General features: G+C 38.1%; 1 protein-coding gene across 5 annotated transcripts in view; it reads right to left on the bottom strand.

The window, feature by feature from the left end:
- Positions 1-26,429, bottom strand: part of mark3b (MAP/microtubule affinity-regulating kinase 3b) — an 84,022-nt gene extending 57,593 nt beyond the window's left edge. For all 5 annotated transcript variants that reach the window (XM_084432349.1, XM_084432351.1, XM_084432350.1 and 2 more), the window contains exons 1-3: positions 25,742-26,429; positions 15,309-15,500; positions 13,676-13,729 (exon numbers count right to left, since the gene is read on the bottom strand). In XM_084432349.1, coding sequence (XP_084288475.1) covers positions 13,676-13,729; positions 15,309-15,500; positions 25,742-25,792 — 297 coding nt within the window. In that variant the 5' untranslated portion in view covers positions 25,793-26,429. The remainder of the gene's footprint in view (positions 1-13,675; positions 13,730-15,308; positions 15,501-25,741) is intronic.
- Between the last annotated feature and the right edge of the window lie 1,028 nt (positions 26,430-27,457).

Genomic DNA, 27,457 nt, shown 5'->3' with positions numbered 1-27,457 from the left:
TGGCAAAACTTGAGATAAAAAAGAACAAAGTAGCAACTTGAAGATTTGCATGTCTGGCTAGCGGAGCGACCCAAAAAGTCCCGCCTTTGTGCTTGAGGATTTTTACTACCACATTTGTGCATTTTACATCTTTAAAAAGTAATTGACGTGATCTTGCTTCTTTATTCATATTTTCAGTTGATAACCGAAGGAGGACAGGAATAATAACCAATCCAGATGTTACAAAATCTCAGGGCAAATCCAGACATAATTAGTCAGACAAGTAACAAATGGACCTGCACAGATGCATTGCTTTCTGGATGATGCAAGCACGAAATGAGGTCAATGCCAGCGGGAAGACAGGCCCGCAAAACGCTGCCAGACTGCAGAGGTTTTGTGGCTTTGTGAACATTCCTAAACCTTCGCTTTGCCATTATTAGGGATGCACAATATTTGAGAAAAATTATCTTTATTTTTTTAAACATTTATTGCGATATGAAAAAAAAAAACAGGAATTTTCACCAGATGAGTTGAAAAATTAATCATTGTAGAGTTTGGTGATTTTCTGGGGATGTGCATCTGCATAGAAAAATAAAATATTTTTTATGAAATATAACTTTTACTTTAAGGTAATCCTTGAAGGGTTAAACGATTTAGGGTTAGGGTTCATACTTGGGTATACTTTTTCCAAAAAACATAAAGTAACCATAAAGTGAAGAGTTAAAAAAAAAACAAAGTTCTGATAGGTTGCATTCCCACTGTTTTCAACAATTACAAAATGACTACAAAATAATAATATTCTGCGTTCACGCCATGTCATAATCACCACAATTTCGAGATGACAACACGTGACGGTCTACTCTGAGCTGTTCATAATCTCCTCGTACTGGGAATTACGTATTTCTATGGCACCACTATCAACGCCTAAATGAAATTGCAGTGATCAGGTGGTACAGTGGTCACATGGTACAAGTAGGAGCTCTAAAAAAAATCCCCAGCTTACAATTAGTAATTACGAGCTCTACGAGGACGTGTTGAAATCTCGTAATTATGACATGCGCCTATAATTATTATATGATTTGATTGCGATTATTTAATAAAAACATTGAGAGATTTTTTTTTTGATAATACTACTTGTGATAATTTCACTGTGAAATTACAATACCATTACATGTCTTCATTTTCTAACAGTAAACCATCAAGCTTTTATTTTGATGGGTTGGCGGCAAATAAAAATATAGTAGTCAACATTTGAAGTGGATCAAAACCTTTACCCGTTCAATACCCGTTCTTGTCTTAAGACACCTTTGATGAACTTTTTTGATCCACTTCAAATGTTGACTGTATGTGCGGCTGGTTTCAGAACGAAGCACGACACTGTGTGTTAATTGACATGCAAGCAGTATTTTGCATATATTTATTTCATTTAAACATAGCCTGCGCGATTTGACAATTGCACTAAGCCATATTGCTACATCAATTTTATTTTCATAGATCATGCAGCCCTAGTACCAATCCAGAAGAGCGCCTGTACTTTAAGAAATACCCCTGCCCTTTCCTCACGGCCACACACAAAGGAGAGGCTGAACCAGAAATAAACGCGTTTGAGCAGGTGCTGGACGATTTTGCTGTAGCTAGACCAAATCAGAGCGACGTGCTCAAGAATGAACTTCAGATTTAAGTCTTCTCTGAGGAGAGAAATGGTGACTCATTCCATTTTCATTCACATCCCCTGATCTCAGATGTTCCTCATTCACTAGCTGCAAGAAGAGCGCGAGTTTCTAGGATACCGGTGGCAGAAAAAAATAAAACAATAATCAATCGCTGAACGGAACTTCTCCTTTACATCGACACCCACGCACACCCACATGCGCAGTCTGAAAACACGCAATGATGACGTTCACCCGCTTCTTTTAGCTATTGAGTGCTCGGCGTGCTTCCGTGCTCTCAACCTTGACTCGATCGCAGCGCCTGTCGATCGCTGACTCCAACCTGTTATTCGTACATAAAAAGAGGTTAATTTTAAACGAGGAGATGGAACTAGCACCAGAGGCTGTCTTCCCACTCTCTACGGTTGCGTAAGTGGTCGCACCAACGCAAATACAAACGGCATCGGTGAGAGACGAAGAAGAAAAAGCTCTGGGAAGCACAGAAGTGGTCATTGTCTGTGAGAGGGCCTGAGGTGTGTGGGTGGATGCTGTATTTAAATATTAAGGTTAATGGCAAAGTGCTGCATGCCAAATGAAACGGCTCCAAGACGTGTAAAACTGACTCAGTATTAAGCATAGCAATTTTCCTCTAGGCTATATCTAGTATTAATTGCATGTTTTTTTTAAAATTGCACTGTAAGCAGCAATAGGATCTTAAAGTGCCTTTTGCTTAGTGATAAACCGCAAGATAACTGCAAGTATCCTAAATACGAACATGCCACGTGATTTCTTTATTTTTATTGGGGTTTAAAGACCCTAACAAACAAATAAATAAAAATACTATATTGTTAAATAAACGCTAGAAAATATGTATACTCCCCAATAAAATGCATAAATGTATTATTATACATAATAATTTCAGATAATAATATTAATAATGTGGTATTGGATAATAGATAAATTATTTAAAAAAAATTATATGCCCTCAAATTCAAGTTACATTGATATTTTTGCTTTATTGTCCCATAAGAGAAATACTACACATTTTAACCGCATATAAAAGGTTATTTTGTCAATGTTTAGGAGTACACTAGCATAGAGATTACTTGAAAGCAAAAAGAGATTAACTACAAGACACAAAACTCTAATTGTGATTTGGTGTGGTCTTTAATTGTACATATATTAACAGCTAAAAACATCTGAAATCAACTAAAACATAAAGAAAGGGTTAAAATTCTGTCATTATTACTCTTCCTCATGTCATTACAAACACGAAATGCTTTCGTTCATCTTCTGAACATGAATTAAATTAAGAGTTTTTTGTCCCTCCATTGACAGCTACGCAACTGACACTGACGTTTCAAAAAGTTCATAGAGATCATAAAACTAATCCATATGAATTGAGCTGTTTAGTCAAAATTTTCTGAAGAAACTTTATATGTTCAATCTTTGATTCACATTTAAACAGTCATCAGCGAACATAAACAGAAGCTCATCCGAACCTGCTTGACGTGCGAGAACAAACCTCATTTGTTCTTGCAGAAGCTCAAACGTGATGCGCAACACAAAAATGAATCTCACTGATTCTCACACGTCAAGTGAACATGCTTGAGCTTCCGTTTGGAAGTAATTAATAAAGTTCACCCTGTCTTCTGTCTTCACTTACTCATCCTCATGTTATTCCAAACCTGTATGACTTTCTTTCTTCTGTGGAACATAATATTCTGAAGAACACTGAAGACCAAAACAACACGGTACCACACTGACTTTCATTGTATGGATGAAAAAAGACACAGAGGCATTTTTCTCAAAATATCTTCTTTTGTATAGTCATACAAGTTTAAGAGGACGAGTAAACGATGACTGAATTTTAATTTTGGTGTGAACTATCCCTTTAGTAAACTTTTCAATAGCATAAATATGATAATAACCTCTTTATTTGTGCAAGGATTGTTATGGACTTCGGCAATATGGGTCAGACATTTAGACAAATTTTAGCACTGCCATCCAAACCATTGTCTGGGGCGGTCCAGTACTGACAACCATCCACTACTGACAATATTATTGTTTAACCAAACGGGGTCATCACTTCCCATTCACTCCCACATGTGGGTCTCATTAGCATGTCCAGAGAAGAAAACAACAATCCTACTTACACAACAAACAACTCTCAAGACCTCCGCCAAAGATCCACACACAGATAAACGGCCATTCTAAAAGGTTGTTTTTGCACCTGATGCCAAATAAGGATAGAAACATAAAGCTGAATTCAGAAATTCTTCTAGTCAATTGTAAGAAGAAAACATTTCAACATTCAGAAGGTCTGGACTCCATAGCAGCTTTCATTGGCCAAGGACAGTCCAAGAGGACATCTGATATGTACAGCAACCAATCGCAGTTCATTTTGTTCGGCGTCATGTTTAGAGACATGAAAATGTCCCTACGATAACAGACCGGCATGCATCTAATAAACTGTTAATTCAAGAACGTTGTGCAAGTTCACTGCAACAATGGCGCCATGAATTTCACATACTTTTGAAAATCCAGTGTTTAGTTGATCCTGATAAGCTCTCATTGAGTGCGTTTACATGCACGTTCTTAACTCGGTTATGCATAATAAGCTGATAATGCACGTGACCATGTAAACGCGTTAACCCGTTTTCTTTTATCGGAGTAGGGTCATAAATGGCTTAAGCATAAACCGAACGTCACAGCTACATTTTTGGCCTTTACGAAGATTTTGCTTAGCATGTAAAAGCATTAACTTGCTTTCGGTCGTGATATGTGACAGGAACGCACGCGTCCTTGCTGTGGATTTAAGCGCATAAAGACTCTGCAGTAAGGGAGGAGGAAATACATCGCAAACTCAGACTCTTTCTTAACCCAAAAAATTATAAAAGTGCTCTCATCGTGTGCAGCAGCAGAAGAAGCGGGAGCCTACAGTCAAAATGCTGCATCATTAACTGCATGAGAGGATAATATATGGGCTGTAAGTTTCCCGCTGACGTTGCAATACTCTTCTTCGTTTTTTTATGCTTTATTTAACATCACAACCGACACAACAAATGAAATAACCTGATTTTGCAGTTTTCTTGCGTTGTCTGGTTATTGGTTTGCATGTAAACCCGGACAACTGGTTATTTCAATAAACTGATTTTTGTGAGTTATCAGCGTAGCCTACTGGTGTGTATGTAAACGTGCTCATTGTCACAGTTGTAAACGTGACGGTTATCTTCTTCCATGAGGGGGTTTGGCATCCCGACGGCTTTGTTTCCAGGTGGACCGTAAAAGAAAGCGACACAGATGTCTCCTGGAAATCCTGTAGATTTCAACCAATAAGATGAGGACTTTGAAATTCCCAAAGTGTTTCCCATTTTGTGTGCAATATGCATCAGACTTTCAGCCAAAGGTCCGTAGGCATGACATCTGAGGCTGAGACTACCATTACCCCAACATCCCCTTTTCCCCGTTATAATACGAAAGATCAGACGTGAGATATCAGAGCTATGAAATGTCAAGCAGTGAAAGTGAGTTACGGCTGCAGGGTCTGAATCAGCAATGATGACTCAGCCTCCCGCCCAGGACTATAATGGAGTACAGACGGACAGTCATTTAACACTCCCGCTGACATGAGTTATGAGCAGAGATGGCAAACATCTTTGCAGAGGGTGAGAGAAATAATACAAGTGAAAAAGTATTCTATGATGGAACAATAAAAAAAAAAACCTTGACACCAAAGAATTGACTTTTGAATTTTCATTAACCGAGGCATTTAGACCAAATTAGTCATATTGCTTGTCATATATCTCGTCAGGTTCAAAGGTACACTAACAAGTCTCCTATGCTCACCAATGCTGCATTTATCTGAAATGCATTCCTGTGATGCAAAGCTGAATTTTCAGCATCATTACTCCAGTCTTCAGTCACACGATCCTTCAGAAATCATTCTGATATGATGATTTGCTGTTCAGGAAACATTTCTTATTATCAATGCTGAAAACGACTGTGATTTGTGGAAAACGCAATCAATTTCTTTCAAGATTCTTTGATGAATTGAAAGAAGCATTTATCTGAAATAGAAATATTTTGTAACATTATAAACTTCTCCACAGTTTTTGCATCCTTGCTGAATAAATGTATTAATTTATTTTAAAAACTCTTACTGACCTAAAACTTTTGAACTGTAGTATACATCAGTCATATTTAAAATTAGTGAGAAAAATTACGATTTTGAGGCATTATGTGCAAAATTAGCAGACGTTCCCATCTTTTGCATTCATTTGAAAATCATTTTAGTGAATTTAAGCATTGCCATGTTATATAAATGTTTATTTCCACAAATTAGCGTATTATTTTTTAAATGAATGTGTCATAAATTTGAAAATAAATATATAAATAAAATATAATTTAACTGATACAAATGAGACCAATTTGTGAAAATCAAATATTATTTTCACACATATGTCATGGTCTTATATGCCATCAGCTGGTCTCTATAAATCAGTATCAGACACTGAAAAAGCAATATTAGCCAACCACTTACAAAAACATTATCTAGTAAACCATTTGCCATTCCATATTGTCTTAAATTTCGGTTCCACTATTTATTTAACCCTCAGGTTGTGTTGAAAACCCTATAACACTTTTTTTGTTCCCGGTCAAAAATGACCGGCCTATAAAAAATAGCTTATTAATCACTTGTTATGCTATATCATCACCCAATTGAAAAAAAAAATTGTTAAAGTAACACGCCGACTTTTTGGGACTTTAGCTTATTCACCGTATCCCCCAGAGTTAGATAAGCCCATACATACCCTTTTCATCTCTGTGCGTGCCGTAACTCTGTCTGACGCACCCACCGCTAGCCTAGCTTAGCACAAAGACTGGAGGTAAACGGCTCCAGCTAGCATACTGCTCCCAATAAGTGACAAAATAACGTCAACATTTTCCTATTTACATGTTGTGCTTTGTGCTCAGAAGGCGAAGCACTGCTACTTGGGCGGAGTGATTTAATCCAACTCTCTGCTCCTCACCACAGGGCTTCTCAGGTGCTGCGAGCAAATCACTCCGCCCAAGTAGCAGTGCTTCGCCTTCTGAGAATATAGTTCCCAGTATGTATACGGTTAGAAGATGGCTGTGTCTCATGTGACCTTGTTATTTGTACATGCTGTGACTATACAAATCACAACATGTAAATAGGAAAATGTTGGCATTATTTTGTCACTTATTGGGAGCAGTATGCTAGCTGGAGCTGTTTACCTCCAGTCTTTGTGCTAAGCTAGGCTAGCGGCGGGTGTGTCAGACAGAGTTACGGCACGCACGGAGATGAAAAGGGTATGTATATGGACTTATCTAACTCTGGGGGATACGGTGAATAAGTCCCAAAAAGTCGGCGTGTTCCTTTAACTTGTTCTCTTTCAATTAGGACTGGTTTTATATTTCTTTTTGCATCTGATTAATCATAGGCCTCATTTATCTGAGAGTAGGCATCTCATTTTTCGAGTAAAAAAAGCATTATTTTTGAATATTTTTGAATAATTTTGGAAATATTAAATATGAAAATAAATTGCACTGTTGATCACACGAGTCTACTTTAATGTTTCACAAGGAAGTTTGTGATGAAGCCAATCAGTACATAAGCTCTCTCTCTCTCTCTCTCACACGTGGTGCATGCTGGGAGGTTGTGGGTGAGAGTGGTACTGGGTGAGACCTGAGCTGTGTTTTTTTTTACCTAGTCTTAATTACGGGGATTTTGTTTTCTTTATTTTCTGCATGGTTTAAAGTTTGTTTTTTGACTTGGTTTTTTTGTTGCGGGTATTGCGCAGGGAGAGATGGCGTCTCCTGAGGAGATGCCGTCTTTGTCCTTGCGCAATGGCTTTAGGTGTGTGCCCGAGGATGGCGTCACAGTGGAAGACGTACTTATTTCAGCTGGAGGGGAAGTAGGACACGAGAATATAGTGTCCGCTTCTCGTATGAATAAATCTGTAGTAGTGTTTTTGAAAGAACAAAACTTTGTTAATCGAGAATGGTCTCGTTATAAATGAAAACTTTGTTCAGGTTACCCCGTTATACGCTCCGACAGTGAAAATTACCGTTTCAAATATTCCACCTTTCATTTCGGATGAAGCGTTGGAACGGGAATTAGTACGTTTTGGCAAATTTGCCAGTGGTTTTAAAACAATCACGTTAGGTTGTAAACACCCGTCTTTGAAACATGTCACATCTTTTAGAAGACAGGTGTTTATGTTTCTAGACTCCCCCGAAAATACGCTGGATGTCTCATTCCGAGTACGACACGAAGGCAAAACGTATATGGTGTACGCAAGCACTGGTAGCTTAAGGTGCTTCGTTTGCGGCGATTTAGGGCATAAAAAGTTCGTATGCCCACACAGAGGATAGGCAAAGGCCTACTGTTTCAGGAGAGGGAGATGCGGTGGAGCAGGAGCGCGCTGCTCAAGAGGAACACGCAGGTCCAGCAGAGGTGAGCGTTTCTGGTGCGGCGCCGTCCGCTATTGAAGTACATGATAATGCTGTGACTAATACTAATGTGCATGAAGGTCAGCAAAATGAAAATACTGCAAATACTGTTCAAAATATCAATGCTGATGAGCAGCAAGATGATGGTGTGGAAATTGCAGGGCCAAACAGGTGTGAGTCTGTTGGGTCAGCTATAAGAAAGAGAGAGTTATGTTTGAGTAATGATGGTAGCGCAGTAGATGATGATGCATCTGACGAAAATGTTTCTCCTCTTGAGTACGAATGTGACTCCCAAGGAGGGTCTGTATGTGGACTTGAGGGCGATTCTCAAGATATGTCCATTAAAGATCCCTCTTTGTATACATTAGATGAAATTAATGGGTTTCTTGATGAGTCATTTGGAAACCAAGTCAACATTAAAGAATTTTTTCCTGATGTTGGAAAATTTGAGAGGTCAGTGGCGGTTCTTCAAAAGACTGTAAATCTTGATCAGCTGAGTGAAAAGAAACGTTTTCGTTTAAAAAAACATGTTACAGTTATTCGAAAATGTAGAATGGTGGATAAAAAGCATTTCTGTAAACGATTAGCCATGCATCACGCGGTGTTCTTCTCTTTATTTCTTCTGGTTTCTTCTGCCGTTGTCTTTTTTCTCTCCTCTCTAAACTTATACATGGATCTTTTGAGGGTGGGTTCAGTAAATATTAATGGAGGGAGGGATAGTCATAAACGAGGTTTGGTGTCTGAAATCATGCAAAATAAAAAGTTACATGTCATTTTATTGCAAGAAACACAGTGATATGGATAACGAAGTAGAGTGGGGAGTGTGGTGGAAAGGTACTTAGCCATGGTACAAATCTGAGCGCTGGAATTGCTCTTCTTTTCTCTCCAGATATAAAAGTTAGCATTGAAAAACTGAGGAATTTGTAAAAGGTCGCCTGGTTCTTGTCAAAATTATTATTGAAGGGATGACAATTTATTTTATATAATAATTTTTATGCACCAAATGTGGGAAATGAGCAATTACAGTTGTTTAGAATGCTAACTAATGTCTTAAAACAGGATTTTAGTGATTGAGACATCATCATTGGTGGGGATTGGAATTGTACAGAATGTTTCAATGTTGACCGTAATAATGAAGAGCCTCACATGCTTTCATCCAACTATTTGTCAAGATTGGTGAAAGAGGCCGAACTTTTAGATATGTGGAGAATCAAGCATCCGGTAGATAAACAATATACATGGGTTAAAATTTCTGACAATAGAGTAAGTGCTGCTCGCTTAGACAGAATTTATGTTTCAAAAAATTTAAATAACAGGATTATTGATTGTTTTATTACTCCTGTAGGTTTTTCTGATCACCATCTGGTATGTATTTCAGTAAACATGGCACAATTTCCAAGAAAATCTTCTTATTGGCATTTTAATGCTAAACTATTACAGGATGCTTTATTTTCCGAACATTTTGTGGTTTTTTGGAATCATTGGAAGGGGAAGAAAAATTATTTTGAAATCCTGTCAACAGTACACTGGATATTGTACGACTACTCAAAGAGAAACAATTCAAGCTCTGGAAAGAGACAGAGTCTATAGAGACAGAAATGATAAGAAGACATGACCCAGCTTTTATCAACAACTTACAACAGAAAAAGAAAAAGCGAAGTTTTCATTTGAATGAGAGGGTGATGCTGCTTTGGTGAGGTCACGTTTTACATCAGTTACTGAGATGGATGCCCCAAGTGCCTATTTTTTTAATTTAGAACATTCAGTGGCACAGTCTAAGCAGATGACATGTTTACGTCTTCCAGATGGGAAGATTACAAATTATATTATAGAAATGCGTCGTCATGCTGTTGGTTTTTATTCTTCTCTATACAAAGCTGATCATTGTAACTCTAGTTGTGCGGCGCAACTTTTGCATGAACTTCCTCAAATAGACTCTGTTTCTTAGACTGCTTTGGACACACAAATTACTCTTCAAGAACTCACTATTGCTGTTGGACAGTTGAAATCCGGACGCTCTCCTGGAATTGATGGGTTGACTTCTGAATTTTATAAACATTTTTGGGAGTATATTGGAATGGACCTTTATGAAGTTTTCTGTGAAAGTTATAAAGATGGCACTTTACCTGCTACATGTCAACGTGCTGTATTGTCCCTATTACCTAAAAAGGGAGACTCGACTCTGTTAAAGAACTGGAGACCTGTTGCTTTATTAACAACAGAGTATAAAATCTTGTCTAAATGTCTGTCTAATAGGCTTAAGAAGTTTTTTTACATTTGATAATTCATCAAGACCAAACCTATTGCATTCCAAAAAGATCTATAATGGATAATCTTTTTTTAGTGAGGGATACCTTGGATATTTGTAAAATGTTTAATGCAGAGGTTGGATTGATTGCTTTAGACCAAGAAAAGGCGTTTGATCGCGTTGTTCATAACTATCTTTTTAATCTACTTGCTGCATTCGGGTTTGGTCAGGATTTTATCAAATGGATACGTTTGTTGTACACTGGAGCTTCTCGTATGGTTAAGGTGGGGGGTGGCCTAAGTCGGCCTATTGTGGTTTCAAGGGGAATCAGACAAGGTTGCCCTCTATCAGGACAATTGTATAGTATTGCTATTGAGCCCTTACTTTCTAATATAAGAAAAACTCTAAATGGTTTATCAATACCTACAATGCCTCAACATTTAAGAACTACAATTACTGCTTACGCTGATGATGTTACAGTCTTTGTCAATGACAATAATGATATAAAAGCTTTGTCTAGAGCACTTGAGTTGTATGAAGGGGCATCATCAGCTAAAGTAAACTGGGATAAGACTGAAGCTTTCTGGTCAGGTCAAAGAAATGTAGAAAATCTCCCACAACTACCAGGTAGTTTAAACTGGAATAGAAAAGGGCTGAAATTACTTGGTGTGTTTTTGGGATCAGTTTTTTTGGGATCAGAAAAATTGGGAGGGAGTTTTGGAGAGAGTGTGCACCCGATTGTCTAGATGGAACTGGTTGCTACCCCAGCTATCCTATAGGGGGAGAGTTTTAGTTGCCAATGACTTGGTCGCTTCTGCGCTGTGGCATACATTTATTGTGTTACAGCCTCCCATTGGACTAGTTCAAGACATTCAAAGGATGCTGGTGAATTTTTTTGGTCAGGGCGGCATTGGGTCCGATCAGCTGTCCTTTTTTTGCCAGTGCAAGAAGGGGGGCAAGGTCTTGTGGACATCAGATCAAGACTCATGGCCTTTCGTCTGCAAGCTGCTCAGAGACTGCTGTGTTATGGTGATATTGCTTGGTCCAACACTGCAGTTGCACTCTTGAGGAAAGCAGGCAACATGGGACTTGACAAACATCTCTTTTTATTGAACCTGAATGAATCAACTCTTACAGATTTGACTCCCTTCTACAGATCTGTGATGGAAGCCTGGAAAGTTTTCTCTGTCTCAAGACCTGCTGGAATACATGCGGGTTTTTGGCTGATGGAAGAGCCATTGTTCCAGAACCCCTTTTTACCTTCTAGACACCTGTGCTCTGTTAATTTGTCATCACGGCTGATAGCTGTTGGATGTGTAAAACTTGGACACAAGCATCAGTTCGGAGACCCCGAGTGAGAGAACTGGGATAAAATCTATTCGATTTTTGAAACAAGTTACTGATGAAGTACTTGGAGAACTGAACTATGATCAGATACTTTTTATCAACAACTCTAACCATATTAAAGAGTGGATGGCTGGACGTGACTATGATTTTCCATCCTTGATGATAGCTGCTGACGTAAGGGAATGGGCATGAGGAGGAAAATCTCATATTGTCTTTCAAAACTCCTCAGCTAGATACTTTTGAGTCTGTTGGGAAAAAAGCTCTGTATGTGACTTGTGTGAAAGTGACCAATACATATCTTCTCTCCAGAGTAAAGTCATCTAAATGGACTGATTTTTTTGGAGTGGATATATCTCCCCCAAAGGTAGCTGGCGGTCACTATATAAACATTGATAAACGGACTGGTGATTTACAATGGAGGATTGTACACAGTGCAATAGCCACGAACAGACATGTGGTGCACCTCAATCCAAATGTAGAGGTGGGTTGATTATTTTGTTCTGAAAACGAAACTAGTTTTCATCTCTTTGTGCAATGTGTACGGTTGGGTAATTTGTTCTCCTTTTTATCGCAATGGGTATCATCTTTAGGTGAAGATTTATCTCCTCAATTGTTTATTTTTGGGCCAAAGTATTTCGCTAGTCGTAAACATGTTTTGGTTTTACTAAATTTTGTGTTTGGAACTGCCAAACTCACTATTTGGAAAACAAGGAAAAATAAGACGCTTGGCAAAGATACTTTAGATCCTTTGATGATGTTCAAGGGTTTGGTAGCATCAAGGCTTAGGATAGAATATGCATACTATAAATTGGTTGGGTGCTTACCAGTGTTTGTGAATACTTGGGCCATAAATGGAGTGTTATGCACAGTTAATGAAAATTATGATTTACTGTTGACTTTTTAAGTCATTTTGTTGTCTTTTTTTTTGTGTGTGTGTGTTTTTCGTAATTGAGATTTTGTAATGCAGATTGTTAGTGGTAACACAGACTGGTTTTACCTATATGTTGTAAATAAAGGTGATTTCAATATCTCTCTCTCTCTCTCTCTATAGATATATATAGGGATGATTAGGAGGCCATGATGATGGACAGAGGCCAATGGGCAAATTTGGCCAGGATGCCAGGGTTACACCTCTGCTTTCTTAATTGGAAATACGTACTGAGGGTAGCACTGGGTTGCACTGGGACTGGGTCATACCCAGTCTTTGCCCCTTATGTCCCAAACTAATCATCGCTTCCCCTCCAGAGACACAACCTGAGCCATGGACTGTCAATCGGCTCGCAAATGGAAAACGGCCTAAATCAATGGCCTGGAAAAAACAAGTGCCAGCTAATTATAGGGAAAAGGGCAGCCAGTGGAAGAGAACATCAACACCTCACATTGACCTCAATGTGACAATGTGATCTATATGGTCCATCCAGAGAGAGAAAAAAAAAACGATTTTTTGGCACCAAATATGACATCAGAACCAACAAAGTCCAAGAGACCCACGCTAAGCAAAGTGTCCCATCTAAGCGCTCTGCAAATGTGTAGTTATTATTCGAGCCTCTCATTCTGGTTTCTCGGCTTATGCTATTATTAGCTGCCTCTGAAATCCAAGTCCACTGAGGGTTCCTCCATCAGCTACTGCTCTCCCATCATGCACCACTCTGAACAGAAGTCCTTTTGATTTTGGTCGGCATCTTGTGCTGATGAAAATGAACATGTCAACTAATGCCAAATCAAAACGATAACTATGATGATTATAAAAATAAGCAATAAAACCCAGTGTTCCAAAGGCAGCTGTCCCTCTAACTTGCAAAGAAGTACAGCAATGCTATCTTCATATTTGGTTAATGATTAATTCGCTCTACAAGGACAAATGGAGGGATTCCATTCTTGCACGCTCTTGTCCTTAAACCAGCAAAAGAGAGAAAGATAGGGGAGACTGAGAATGTGGATTTTTATAGTTCAGCAAGAATCCTAAAATGTTTACCTTTTGAAGGCTGGTAGGATTAAGTTGTGTCTTATCAATTATTTTTATGGCCACCTGCAGGAAAAAGAGAGAGGAGGGAAAGAAAATACATTTTACTGCCTTGTTCAATGAGGTCTGACGAGTCGCCAGTAAAAGAGCATCAATTTGATGGTTTTATCGCTACAGCTCAACTCAACATCAGAGTGAATCCCACAAAAGCAGTCAGGAACAAATCCAGCTCATATTTCTACGGAGCCATGAACATGCCATGCAGAAAAAAAATATACTGTACATATATATCATGGCCACAAATTAAGAACTTCTCCTCTCATTTTAGTAAATCGTGGCCACGATTTATTATTTTGTTCCCTCGCTTTAAATAAATTAAGATTTAATATTGTATATGATATTAAGTGCACAAGATATAATAATTTGTTCCCTCATTTTACTAAATCATGTTCACAATATAATAATTTGTTTCCTCGATTTAGTAAATCTTGGCCACATAGTAATAATTTGTTCCCTCATTTTGATTGAACTAAAACAGGGGAATGAATTATTACGTAAGCTAAGTATTAAGTATTAAGTAAGCTTCCGCAAGAACCAATGAGGTTCATTCTCGTGTTACGCAGCACGTTTGAGCTTCCGCAAGAACCAATGAGGTTCATTCTCGTGTTACGCAGCACGTTTGAGCTTCAGCAAGAACCAATGAGGTTCATTCTCGTGTTACGCAGCACGTTTGAGCTTCTGCAAGAACCAATGAGGTTCATTCTCGTGTTACGCAGCACGTTTGAGCTTCCGCAAGAACCAATGAGGTTCATTCTCGTGTTACGCAGCACGTTTGAGCTTCCGCAAGAACCAATGAGGTTCATTCTCGTGTTACGCAGCACGTTTGAGCTTCAGCAAGAACCAATGAGGTTCATTCTCATGTTACGCAGCACGTTTGAGCTTCCGCAAGAACCAATGAGGTTCATTCTTGTGTTACGCATCATGTCTGAGCTTCAGCATGAACCAATGAGGTTCATTCTCGTGTTACGCAGCACTTTTGAGCTTCTGCAAGAACCAATGAAGGTCAACGTGGCCACAATTCATTAAACGAAAGAACGAATCATTATATCGTGTGCACAATTTACTAAACAAGGAAATACATTTTTATATCATGTGCACGATTTACTCAAAACAAGGGAATGAATTAGTAAAACATGCTGATGTATTAGTAAGTCGTGGGAACGAATTGTTAATTTCCAAGATATACATTTTTTTCTCCACATGGCATGTGCGGTGCTCCTTATATTTCATTATATTTCAAAAAAAGTATATATATATATATATATATATATATATATATATATATATATATATATATATATATATACACACACTATATATATATACATATATATATATATATATATATACACACAGTATATATGACATTTAATACTATTAATATTTTATAATATATTTATTTTAAAAAAAAATCATAGTGCCATTTTTAATGTAAAAACAGGTTTGACTTTACTTACAAAATAGCATGACTTAATTTTTTCTAGCATTATATCTATTGCCTCTAGTACATAAAGTGTTACTGTGACAATGAATAACCTTTAGTATAACCAACCAGTTTCTCCATTCATATCTTCATAAAGCTCACCTCTCGTCCAGTAAGAATGTGTCGTGCCAATTTGACCTTGGCAAAGTTTCCCTTGCCGATGGTTTTGAGGAGCCGGTAGTTGCCGATATGTGGCTGCTCATCGGCACAGGAGGCAATGGAGTTCCGACAGCGAGCCCCTGACCGCCCGGGACGGGACGCCACTTCAGTCCGCCCATCTGTGTGTGATGTGGGCTGGAGACAGATAAAAGATTATTATTAAAGACAAATACACTGTTTAAAAGTTTCATGTCTTCAACACTGATGATAATGAGAAATGTTTCTTTAGCAGCAAATCAGCATATTAGAATGGTTTCTGAAGGATCATGTGACACTGAAGACTGGAGTAATGATGCTGAAAATTCAGCTTTGCATCACAGGAATACATTACATTTTTAAATATATTCAAATAGAAAAAATATTTTAAATTGTAGTAATATTTTTTAGTTTTTTATGCTAATTCTGGTCAAATAAAGGCAGTCTTGGTGAGCCCAACAGCTTTAGATTAGATAAATTCTCAGAATGTGTCAGAAAAGTTAAAAATGATTAAGATTTCATTTCACTTTGGAGATCTCTGTATACTGTTTTCGTTTTGGTAGTCGTTAAATGCCAGCCAAATGAAACATAGGGAATGTCAAATGCTGATTGCATGAAGATTTCTGAACCCGACAACCTCAAAGAGGAGCTTCGCCACGGGAAATATCTTCATTTCCTCCCAACAAGGATATATAATCTGTGAACTGTGCCAGTCAAAGAGTTCCAGTCTACATCTGTTAGTGCTACAGTATGGTGCCTAAAAAGTTTCCCCTCATAGGAAGGGAGACATGTAAATAAAGTAATCTGGACAAAATGTCAGACGATATCCTGGATTTCTGCTTTGACTTCCTCTTTCACTGAAAAACACTGAAGCTGCATTCTTTCAGAAATGGTGCTTTTATAAAATGACTTTTTGTTTTAAAGACAAGCTATATTTCCTGCCAGTCAAGTATAACTAATACTAGTATAACAGTGCTAGATCAGTTTTTATGTGAACATGAAGTTATAAATGACAAGTCCATTCAAAACTACAAGTTTGACAGCGAATGTAAAGTTATAAGAATGTAAAATAGTGAGTTCGGGCTCCACTAATGAAGGTGTTAAAATCTCAAACTGTGGAGAGAGTCAAACGACATTGCTCAAAAGACAAAAACACCCAGCTACCTTACTGAATCAATAATTGTAATGGTTGATGAATGATGATAATTAGTGGACATGGTTGTAGAAATCTATTAAACATGTTAGTATCACTGAGCAAACAAAAGGCAGAGATGACACAATAGGCTCACACAGCGAGGAATCATCTATGATACGTTTTCAAGCAGAATGCCGGTCCATCTGGAACAAAGGGACTTAAATTATATCAGACATCTTAATAATAATATTCAATGTAGATGAATAGATCGCAGCACGAAAAATGAACAAGGTCTCTAAATGGGCTGCAGGAAATGAGGTATGACGTGGCTGAAGGCTGAAACAATACCTGAGAGGAGACAGATCGACAAGATGTTGCCTGCATCACTGTGAGTCATGCTATGAAAAGAGCTCTAGTGATTAGAATTGGGTAGTACAACTAGATCTGGGTCAAGATTACTTAAAGGGATAGTTCCCCTAAAAATGAAAATTCTGTCATTAATTACTCACCTTCATGTCGTTCCAAACCCGTAAGACTTCAGAACACAATTGAATCTTTTTGATGAAATCTGAGAGCTTTCTGTCCCTCCATTGACAGCTACGCAACTACCACTTTGATGCTTCAAAAAGTTCATAAAGAGATCATAAACCTAATCCATATGAATTGAGCAGTTTAGTCCAAATTTTCTGAAGAGACACGATCGCTTTATATGATGAACAGATTGAATTTAGGCTTTTATTTACATGTAAATATTCATCAACTCACACATCAGTTGTGGTAAAAGGATGCTCAAGCATGTCCGCTTGACGTGCGAGAACCACTGAGGTTCATTCTCGTGTTACGCATCACGTCTGAGCTTTAGCAAGAACCAATGAGGTTCATTCTCGTGTTACGCAGCACATTTGAGCTTCCGCAAGAACCAATGAGGTTCATTCTCGTGTTACGCAGCACATTTGAGCTTAAGCAAGAACCAATGAGGTTCATTCTCGTGTTACACAGTACATTTGAGCTTAAGCAAGAACCAATGAGGTTCATTCTCGTGTTACGCATCACGTCTGAGCTTTAGCAAGAACCAATGAGGTTCATTCTCGTGTTACGCAGCACGTTTGAGCTTCCGCAAGAACCAATGAGGTTCATTCTCGTGTTACGCAGCACATTTGAGCTTAAGCAAGAACCAATGAGGTTCATTCTCATGTTACGCAGCACGTTTGAGCTTAAGCAAGAACCAATGAGGTTCATTCTCATGTTACGCAGCACGTTTGAGCTTAAGCAAGAACCAATGAGGTTCATTCTCGTGTTACGCAGCACGTTTGAGCTTAAGCAAGAACCAATGAGGTTCATTCTCGTGTTACGCAGCACGTTTGAGCTTAAGCAAGAACCAATGAGGTTCATTCTCGTGTTACGCAGCACATGAGCTTAAGCAAGAACCAATGAGGTTCATTCTAATGTTACGCAGCACGTTTGAGCTTAAGCAAGGAAACCAATGAGGTTCATTCTAATGTTACGCAGCACGTTTGAGCTTAAGCAAGAACCAATGAGGTTCATTCTCGTGTTACGCAGCACGTTTGAGATCCAGCAAGAACCAATGAGGTTCATTCTCGTGTTACGCAGCACGTTTGAGATCCAGCAAGAACCAATGAGGTTCATTCTAATGTTACGCAGCACGTTTGAGCTTAAGCAAGAACCAATGAGGTTCATTCTCTTGTTACACAGCACGTTTGAGCTTAAGCAAGAACCAATGAGATTCATTCTCGTGTTACGCAGCACGTTTGAGCTTAAGCAAGAACCAATGAGATTCATTCTTGTGTTACCAATGAGGTTCATTCTCATGTTACGCAGCACGTTTGAGATCCAGCAAGAACCAATGAGGTTCATTCTCTTGTTACACAGCACGTTTGAGCTTAAGCAAGAACCAATGAGGTTCATTCTCTTGTTACACAGCACGTTTGAGCTTAAGCAAGAACCAATGAGATTCATTCTCGTGTTACCAATGAGGTTCATTCTCGTGTTACGCAGCACGTTTGAGCTTCAGCAAGAACCAATGAGGTTCATTCTCGTGTTACGCAGCACGTTTGAGCTTCAGCAAGAACCAATGAGATTCATTCTCGTGTTACGCAGCACGTTTGAGCTTCAGCAAGAACCAATGAGGTTCATTCTCGTGTTACGCAGCACGTTTGAGCTTCAGCAAGAACCAATGAGGTTCATTCTCGTGTTACGCAGCACGTTTGAGCTTCAGCAAGAACCAATGAGGTTCATTCTCGTGTTACGCAGCACGTTTGAGCTTCAGCAAGAACCAATGAGGTTCATTATCGTGTTACACAGCACGTTTGAGCTTCAGCAAGAACCAATGAGGTTCATTCTCGTGTTACGCAGCACGTTTGAGCTTCAGCAAGAACCAATGAGGTTCATTATCGTGTTACACAGCACGTTTGAGCTTCAGCAAGAACCAATGAGGTTAATTCTCGTGTTACGCAGCACGTTTGAGCTTCAGCAAGAACCAATGAGGTTCATTCTCGTGTTACCAATGAGGTTCATTCTCGTGTTACGCAGCACGTTTGAGCTTCAGCAAGAACCAATGAGGTTCATTATCGTGTTACACAGCACGTTTGAGCTTCAGCAAGAACCAATGAGGTTAATTCTCGTGTTACGCAGCACGTTTGAGCTTCAGCAAGAACCAATGAGATTCATTCTCGTGTTACCAATGAGGTTCATTCTCGTGTTACGCAGCACGTTTGAGCTTCAGCAAGAACCAATGAGATTCATTCTCGTGTTACGCAGCACGTTTGAGCTTCAGCAAGAACCAATGAGGTTCATTCTCGTGTTACGCAGCACGTTTGAGCTTCACCAAGAACCAATGAGGTTCATTCTCGTGTTACGCAGCACGTTTGAGCTTCAGCAAGAACCAATGAGGTTCATTCTCGTGTTACGCAGCACGTTTGAGCTTCAGCAAGAACCAATGAGGTTCATTATCGTGTTACACAGCACGTTTGAGCTTCAGCAAGAACCAATGAGGTTCATTCTCGTGTTACGCAGCACGTTTGAGCTTCAGCAAGAACCAATGAGGTTCATTCTCGTGTTACGCAGCACGTTTGAGCTTCAGCAAGAACCAATGAGGTTCATTATCGTGTTACACAGCACGTTTGAGCTTCAGCAAGAACCAATGAGGTTCATTATCGTGTTACACAGCACGTTTGAGCTTCAGCAAGAACCAATGAGGTTCATTCTCGTGTTACGCAGCACGTTTGAGCTTCAGCAAGAACCAATGAGGTTCATTCTCGTGTTACGCAGCACGTTTGAGCTTCAGCAAGAGGTTTGTTCTTGCGTGTCTAGCATGTTCAGTTGAGCTTCTGTTTTGTTCGCTGATCAATGTTTATATGTGAATAAAAACCTAAATTCAATCTGTTTATCATATAAAGCGATCGTGTCTCTTCAGAAAATTTGGACTAAACTGCTCGATAGTTTTACGATCTCTTTATGAACTTTTTGAAGCGATAAAGTGGTAGTTGTGTAGCTGTCAATGGAGGGCCAAAAGCTCTCGGATTTTGATGAAAAAAACCTTATGGGTTTGGAACGTCATGAGGGTGAGTAATTACAGAATTTTCATTTTTGAGTGATCTAACTCTTTAAGTTTGACATTCAAACTCCATTTAGACATGACCATTAGTCATGCAGATTATAACTTAATCTATTTTCCTCAGTAAATAAAGGAATAGTTGAAAAAAATCACCTATTATGCACCACAGAAGACAGGTTTGAAACAACATGAGGGTTAGTAAATAACACACAGATTCATTTTGGGTTGAACTACTCCTTTAAACTACAGAACCAGTGTAATTTGGATCATACTACAGTACTATTATGTTCACCAAGACTGCATTTATTGGATCAAAAATACAGTAAATACAATAATATTGTGATGAAATTATTACCATTTAAAATAATTGTTCTCTCTTAATATATTTAAAAATGTAATTTATTCCAGATGGATGCCTGATGCTGGCAAAGCATTGGCCGCTTTTCCACAGTCGGCCCAAACTAAACCAATCTATTTCATTCCGTGCCAATCCGGCCCAGCCGGTATAGATATGGTTTCATTTTCCACAGTGGAGCTGATAACTCTTTGGAATGTAATACAAAGAGTTTACAGAGATATGAGATGTAAACACAAACCAGATATTCAGATATTTCTATTATTAACTTTGTTTACTTTAGTTTGCTCAAATTGTACACTTAGCCAGCTATGGAGAAACTAGTAGCCGGGCAACAGACACGTGACCAATTCTGAGTGGCAACGTCACTACACGCATTCTATTCCGGACCAAGAACGGTTTGTAATCGTGCCGTGCCGAACCAAGCTCAAGTGGAAATATAACCGTAACCATTCTTTACCGTAAAACCGTTCAGCCGGGCGGTGGAGTAGCGATTAGTGTCACATGATCCTTCAGAAATCATTGTAATATGCTGATTTGGTGCTCAATCAATCAATCAATCAATCAATCAATAATATTATCAATGCTAAAAAACAAATATATATTTACACATACATACATGATTCTACATGATGACGCATCTGATTTTAAGCTACCTGACTGGCCCACTAGCCTGGGACTCATTAAGCTGTAGGTTATTAAGTTACCCATGTTGTAAGGATACTGGTAACAGGAATAATTTGATGAAGTCAAAAGCAATTACAGGAACTGCACAAACCAATTCACAATATGGGGAACACAGCACCAGTTCCTTCCCATTACAGATCTTCAAGCCACAAAAATTTACATTATTACAATAAACTAATAGTGAGCATTAGCCAATTACTTTGTTAATACATTCTTCTGGTCTTAATTCACCAATGTTATTATGCGAAGAATATTTTTTTCGCTAGTCTTCATGATTAGCTAACTCACAAATGTAGCATCTAATCAATTACTTATCAGTAGATTAAATTAAGTCCCCAACTTCATACATACTTTTTTTTTTTTTACTTAGAAATGTCACATTACACAGTAAAAGTAACAGCAAAAAGGTAGCCTACGTCTTAAATCACACAGAGATATTTTAAACCAGCCAATAAGGTAGAAAAGCAAAGCATAAGAAATAAGCTCTACAAAGCATATTTTAAATCACGTATTGTTTGTAACTAAAAACGGCAGACTCATTTGATGAACAACAGTAAATAGAAACTGGTTAACTTGATTAGATGAAATAAACAGCAGGTTAAAAAAGTCCGGACTGATTTGAAGACCAGTTGTTGAGTCTGTACTGTTTTTTGTCCCTTGGCTAATAAGACATTACATTTTAAATGCATTAAAAAACATCAAGCGTCAAGTCTGAAACTATGTTAACTGGAAGTTCGCAGAGCAAAACCATTTAAAATTATTTTTTAGGACCAGGACAGATCCTTAAAAAGACTGTGTCCTAAATTCTCCCTCTAGGACAAATGTGCTTATCTAGGACATTCTAGAGAACAGAGTAATATTTCTCTATCGCAACATGCAAGCAACCCATAAAAACATTATCGTCGCTGATAAGATCTCAACATAGTTTCACTTTAAATGTATCAAAACAGCTTCAGTCAATATCTGATGCAGCCAATGTCGGTTTTTACACCTTTTAAAGAGCCAAATCACAATATTCACTGTAGTTCTGAATAAACATTTCCCAAATAAACTCTAAAACCTCACAACGTATGCATTAAAACCTTCCCGTGTCAACAAATCTGCTTCCTCTCTGACTCTGAATGGCTTCGCACATTACAAAAGACTCATTATTAATAGCCTTTTCCTCCTATCCTAAATTTAATCAGCCTAATTAAAATGAGTAATTAGCACTTACTATAGTTATGCGGTGCCTCTTGACTGAGTGGGAGCCCTTCATTCTAGCATTGGCGATCTGAATGGCATCAAAACTGACAATCGGTCTGTTTTTGTGATGCTGACAGCTCATTGATCGTCTGGCACAAACCGATGCTCAGAGGAGCATGAAAACATTTCCGACACTTGTCGTCAGAGGTCCGACGGGTGCAGATGATCTGAGTCTCCTCTCACTCTTTAACTCTCTGGGTACCAAAGAAGGGAACAGTCGTCACTCAAGGACAACCAGTGGTGAGACTGGATAATAAAGGCAGGTAAGGTCTCCTTGCTTATATGTGTGTCCCTTTTCTACCCAATGACGCACAAGAGCTCAAGCTCCGTCTCCAGCACAATAAACTTCATTTATACAGCGCTTTTTATAGACACTGTAACTCAAAGTGCTTTAAAAACAAGTTCTTTTTGTTTATTATGGATGCAATTTAAACACTACCGAATGTTAATGAGCTGTTTATGTGACATGTCAAGCAGTGACAGTAGCGTCATGCAGTGTTATATTTAATATAAAACTACTGAAGCAACATTTCTTGTATTCTTATCATGCATGCAATGTGTACGACCTCCTATTAATTGATTGCTAACATGGAATAGTTGTACTTTTATATTACACAGGACTATCTACGTGAGCTGCAAAAGCAAAAACTTAAGGCGACCGGTCAGATCACCAGTGCACACTTATACATTCATATACTTCTTACAAAATTAAACCTGAGGAATAAGATTCCTCTTTAAACTTAAAAAACATGCCCGTTTCATCCAGTGCATGTGACATGCTGTGTGGAACACAACAGTGTAGCAGACAAATGTTACATTGTGTCAGTGCAATGGAAACACTGTTATGCTGTTTTGGAAATACTTATCATCATGGTTGAAATATTGCTACTCTGTAAAATTGTAGTAGTGGAAATACTGTTACACTGTATTGGAATTTTTTTTTTTTACACTGGAGTGGAAAAATAGTTTCATGTCACAGGAGACACTGTTACACCGTACCGCTGTGCAGCAGAAAAATTGTTACAAAGAACAACTAAAATACAGTGTAACAATATCACTCTAGCAGAAGTTCCACAACACAAATCAACATGTAGCAGATTTTTTGTATCAGTGTAATGGAAGCATGGTTACAAATACTATTACATGTTACAATTGTAGCGAAAATATTGTTACACTACCACAGTAGTTAAAACGGTTACACAGGAGCAAAACAGTGTAACACTGGTAAATTGTACATCTGTAGTGGTAATTTTTATCACTGTAGTGGAAAATACAGTGTAACGATTTGACTGTATCAATATGCAGAAGAAAACAATGTTTCATTCTATCAGTGTAGTGGAAACACTGTTGTGATGTATTGGAAATATTGTTAAATATCATTATAACACAAAACAACTGTTGACTGTTACTTTGTAAAATAGTGGAAATGTTACAATTGTAGTGGAAATGTTACACTGTATCACAGTAATTAATAATATGTTTACACAGGAGCAAAAAAAGTGTTCCACGTGACATTATAAGAAACACTGTTACATTGTACATCTGTAGTGGTAATTTGTATCACTGTAGTGGAACATATAGTGTTATTACTGTATCAATATGCAGAAGAAAACAATGTTTTATTCTATCAGTGTAGTGGAAACACTGTTGTGATGCATTGGAAATATTGTTAAATATCATTATAACAGAAAACAACTGTTGACTGTTACTTTGTAAAATAGTGGAAATGTTACAATTGTAGTGGAAATGTTGCAATGTATCACAGTTATTACTAATATGTTTACACAGGAGCAAAAAAAAGTGTTCCACATTATAAGAAACATTATTTTCTAGCGGAAATATTGTATCACTGTAGTGGAAAATACAGTGTAACTATCACTGTTAAATACAGCCATACTATATCAATATGCAGCAGAAAACAATGTTACATTATCTCAGTGTGTAGTGGAAACACTGTTATGATGTATTATGATGTGTCAATTGTAGTGGAAATACTGTTACATTGTAGCAGAAATATTGTTGCTGTATTAAGGTAGTAAAAAGGTTTACAGTGGAGTTGAAACATTGTTACACAGCACCGCTGTATTGAAAATATCGTTACAATATTAACGCTGATACATTGTAACAATATTTATTATGGAAATACAGCGTGTAACTAGAACTCCCGCTACACTGTATCACTCGAGGGGAAACATTGTTAGTCTGCATCAGTGTGTTGGAAATATTGTAACAGGAAGTCGCATGACATGAGAGTGAGTGACTTTTTTTGCGGAGTGAAGCTGCGCGTGAGAATCACGCCTATGTTTATTCTTAAACTGTGTCACACCGACGGATCAGACTACCTGCCTATGGAGAAGGGTGACCAGTGACCACCCGTCCCGCTTTGCGCTGTACCACACAGCATTTTCACCCCCGCAAGTCGCATTTTGAGAAAATGTCCCGCATTTTCATCACTCTATTGGTTTTTAAAGACATATTAAGAAAACGTGCATGCGTTCTTTTGCCTTTTTAAGAAAGCGTTTTATTTATTCTTTAGTTTTTCACCTACATTTAACAGCGCTAATACAACAGCCGTTTTTTAAACCCTATACAATGGTTGAAAAGAAAGTAGTAAACGGTCACTAGTAGGTTGTGACAGCTGTCAATCAAAATGTGGAGCGGTGATTCGTTCCATGTGTATAAAATGGACAATTCGGTCAATTAAAATTAACTTCAACTAAATTAATTAAATTAAATTATTTAATTTAACAGAATTGATCAACTTGTTGCCTGCTGTGGTTGTTTTATTTCACATCCTTTCCTAAAATAAGAGTTTTTGGTTTAATATATTCTTAATATATAAGACTGTCAATGACCTAAATTCATGTTGTTTTATATTTTGTTTGTTCATTTTGTTGGACTTGGTCAGAACTGTTTCAAAAATAGTTATCTGCATGATGCCTGCTGCCTTTGGGCTCAGTGATGCTGAATTTAAATGACATGTAAAATAAAGACATGTTATTGTGATGTAATGGTGTTTTCTGGAAGGGACTAAAGAACAAATAATTTTTTATCAGCTGAAAGGCAGAATACAAATGTTTTTATTAAGTTAGATAGACATTATATAATGTTTCAGGTTTAGTGTTGGTAACATGTCCCACACAAACTTTTGGTTTGTTTGATGGTGGTCACCCTACTATGGAGCGATGTAAAAACATGAGATCCATAACTTTAGATAATGTCACAACTGTAGGAAACACGATCACAACCCTTGCTGATAGTTTCATCAACATATGCAGCGCTAGTATGCACGCTTTAAAGTTTAAAAGTGAATAGGAATTTGCAACCAATCAAATAAAGGCTTTGAAATACAAAGCAATATCTCAGCGAACCTCAGCGGAATTAATAGGGCTTTTCATACTCACGTTTTCTGTATCTCTCTCATTGACAGTAGGCAGTGGTGTTCGAGCTGACATTTTAATGTGTCTTTATCTCTTGCAGTCCAAGTCTGTCTGATCACAGCAACCTTCAGTTTGCAGGGTGGACAGCTGCCGGGCACCAGCTGATGAAGATCATGGATTCGATCGACATCAAGACCAAATCCCAGCACAAATAAAAGATCCAGATTAATGCAATAATTTATCCAGACGCATAACGGCACAACAGGTCACCGGTGACACAAAGGAGCAACTCCCCACAAAGATCTGGCAACCAACAGGTCATAACCAATATGCTGCACTGTATTACTTTAGAAAACTTTGAAAAAGTGCCTATTGTAAACTCAAGCACAAACAGTTCACACAGGCCCCTCAGAAACTGCACACAGCGTTCAGACAAGGAAAAAGGGGAGGGGGGCGTCCGCTTAAAACCGGTTCTGGGTCTTGATGTAAGCTTTCCGAATGCGCAGTCTCGTCCTTTGGCTCCAGACGATTTGCTCTAAATCAATCCAGCTTGATTAAATTCCTCCCATCCCGAAGTGTGGGTTTGCCAGTCCAGATAGAGCTCAGTCCAAGATGGCTGCGTGCTGGCTGATGGTGCCAAGCCAAACCCAGCGAGCGCAGCCGGAGGAAGTGAGGACAGAGGCGGCTGCACAAGCTCATTGGCCGGCGCGGAGCTGTTAGTTGTTGCTGGGGTGATTACTAAGGAGAAAAATGTACCTGTCGCACAAAACCCCGGCTAAATAACTCAGTGGTACCTCAATGGTCCATGCTCAGATCCTTCATTCAGAGATTTGTGACCAGAGCATGTGGAAAACACTTAATAGTTTAGAAAATGTCAGAGAATGTTTTGCCAAGTTTTTGAACATGTGTCATAGTATATCTGAGTATAATGTAAATCTATGGTAAATAAATATGAAATCACTATAATAGTACTTTATTGTGATGTTTACATTATTTCCAATTATATTTCCAATTATAGCTAGCAGGAAGCTTGGTGCTCTTTTTATTTATCGCCTTTTTCATATCACATATTTTAAAGAAAACCGTTTTGAAATTGGACGTCGTGTTACCATGGAAACGGTACTTCTAAATTATTTTTGCAGGCTCCTCCCCTAGTGGGTGGTGTCAGGTTTCATATTACAAAATGTATTCTAACTACTTTATAATCAAACCTTTTCTAACACTTATTGTCGGAAAGGTCTGGGTCCCAAGGTCAATACTGTGTGATAGAAGTGATATTAGGACAGAAATGTATTTTTTGTTACAAGAGAACCATAAAAAAAAAAGATTTTAAATAAATAAATAAATAATAATAATAATAATTTAATGGAATGTGGGTGAAACCCGGTGGCTTTTTTTTTTTTGGGTACAGCATAAACAAAATCTCACAGGAACTTAAATTTTTGTGATGTCAACTTCAAATTTGGAACACAACTTGGTTAGACATATGGCTTTGATTATCTATCTATCTATCTATCTATCTATCTATCTATCTATCTATCTATCTATCTATCTATCTATCTATCTATCTATCTATCTATCTATCTATCTATCAATCCATCCATCCATCCATCCATCCATCCATCCATCCATCCATCCATCCATCCATCCATCTTATGTGGTCATGTACTCATTATAACTATATTAAAGTGTTTAGGTTTATATTTTTTGACTGAGGTTTCTTTTGTACGAGGTTCAATC

This window comes from Rutilus rutilus (genome assembly GCF_951802725.1).
Source record: "Rutilus rutilus genome assembly, chromosome: 15".
Taxonomy (NCBI): domain Eukaryota; kingdom Metazoa; phylum Chordata; class Actinopteri; order Cypriniformes; family Leuciscidae; genus Rutilus; species Rutilus rutilus.
This window is presented reverse-complemented; position numbering and strand designations above follow the sequence as displayed.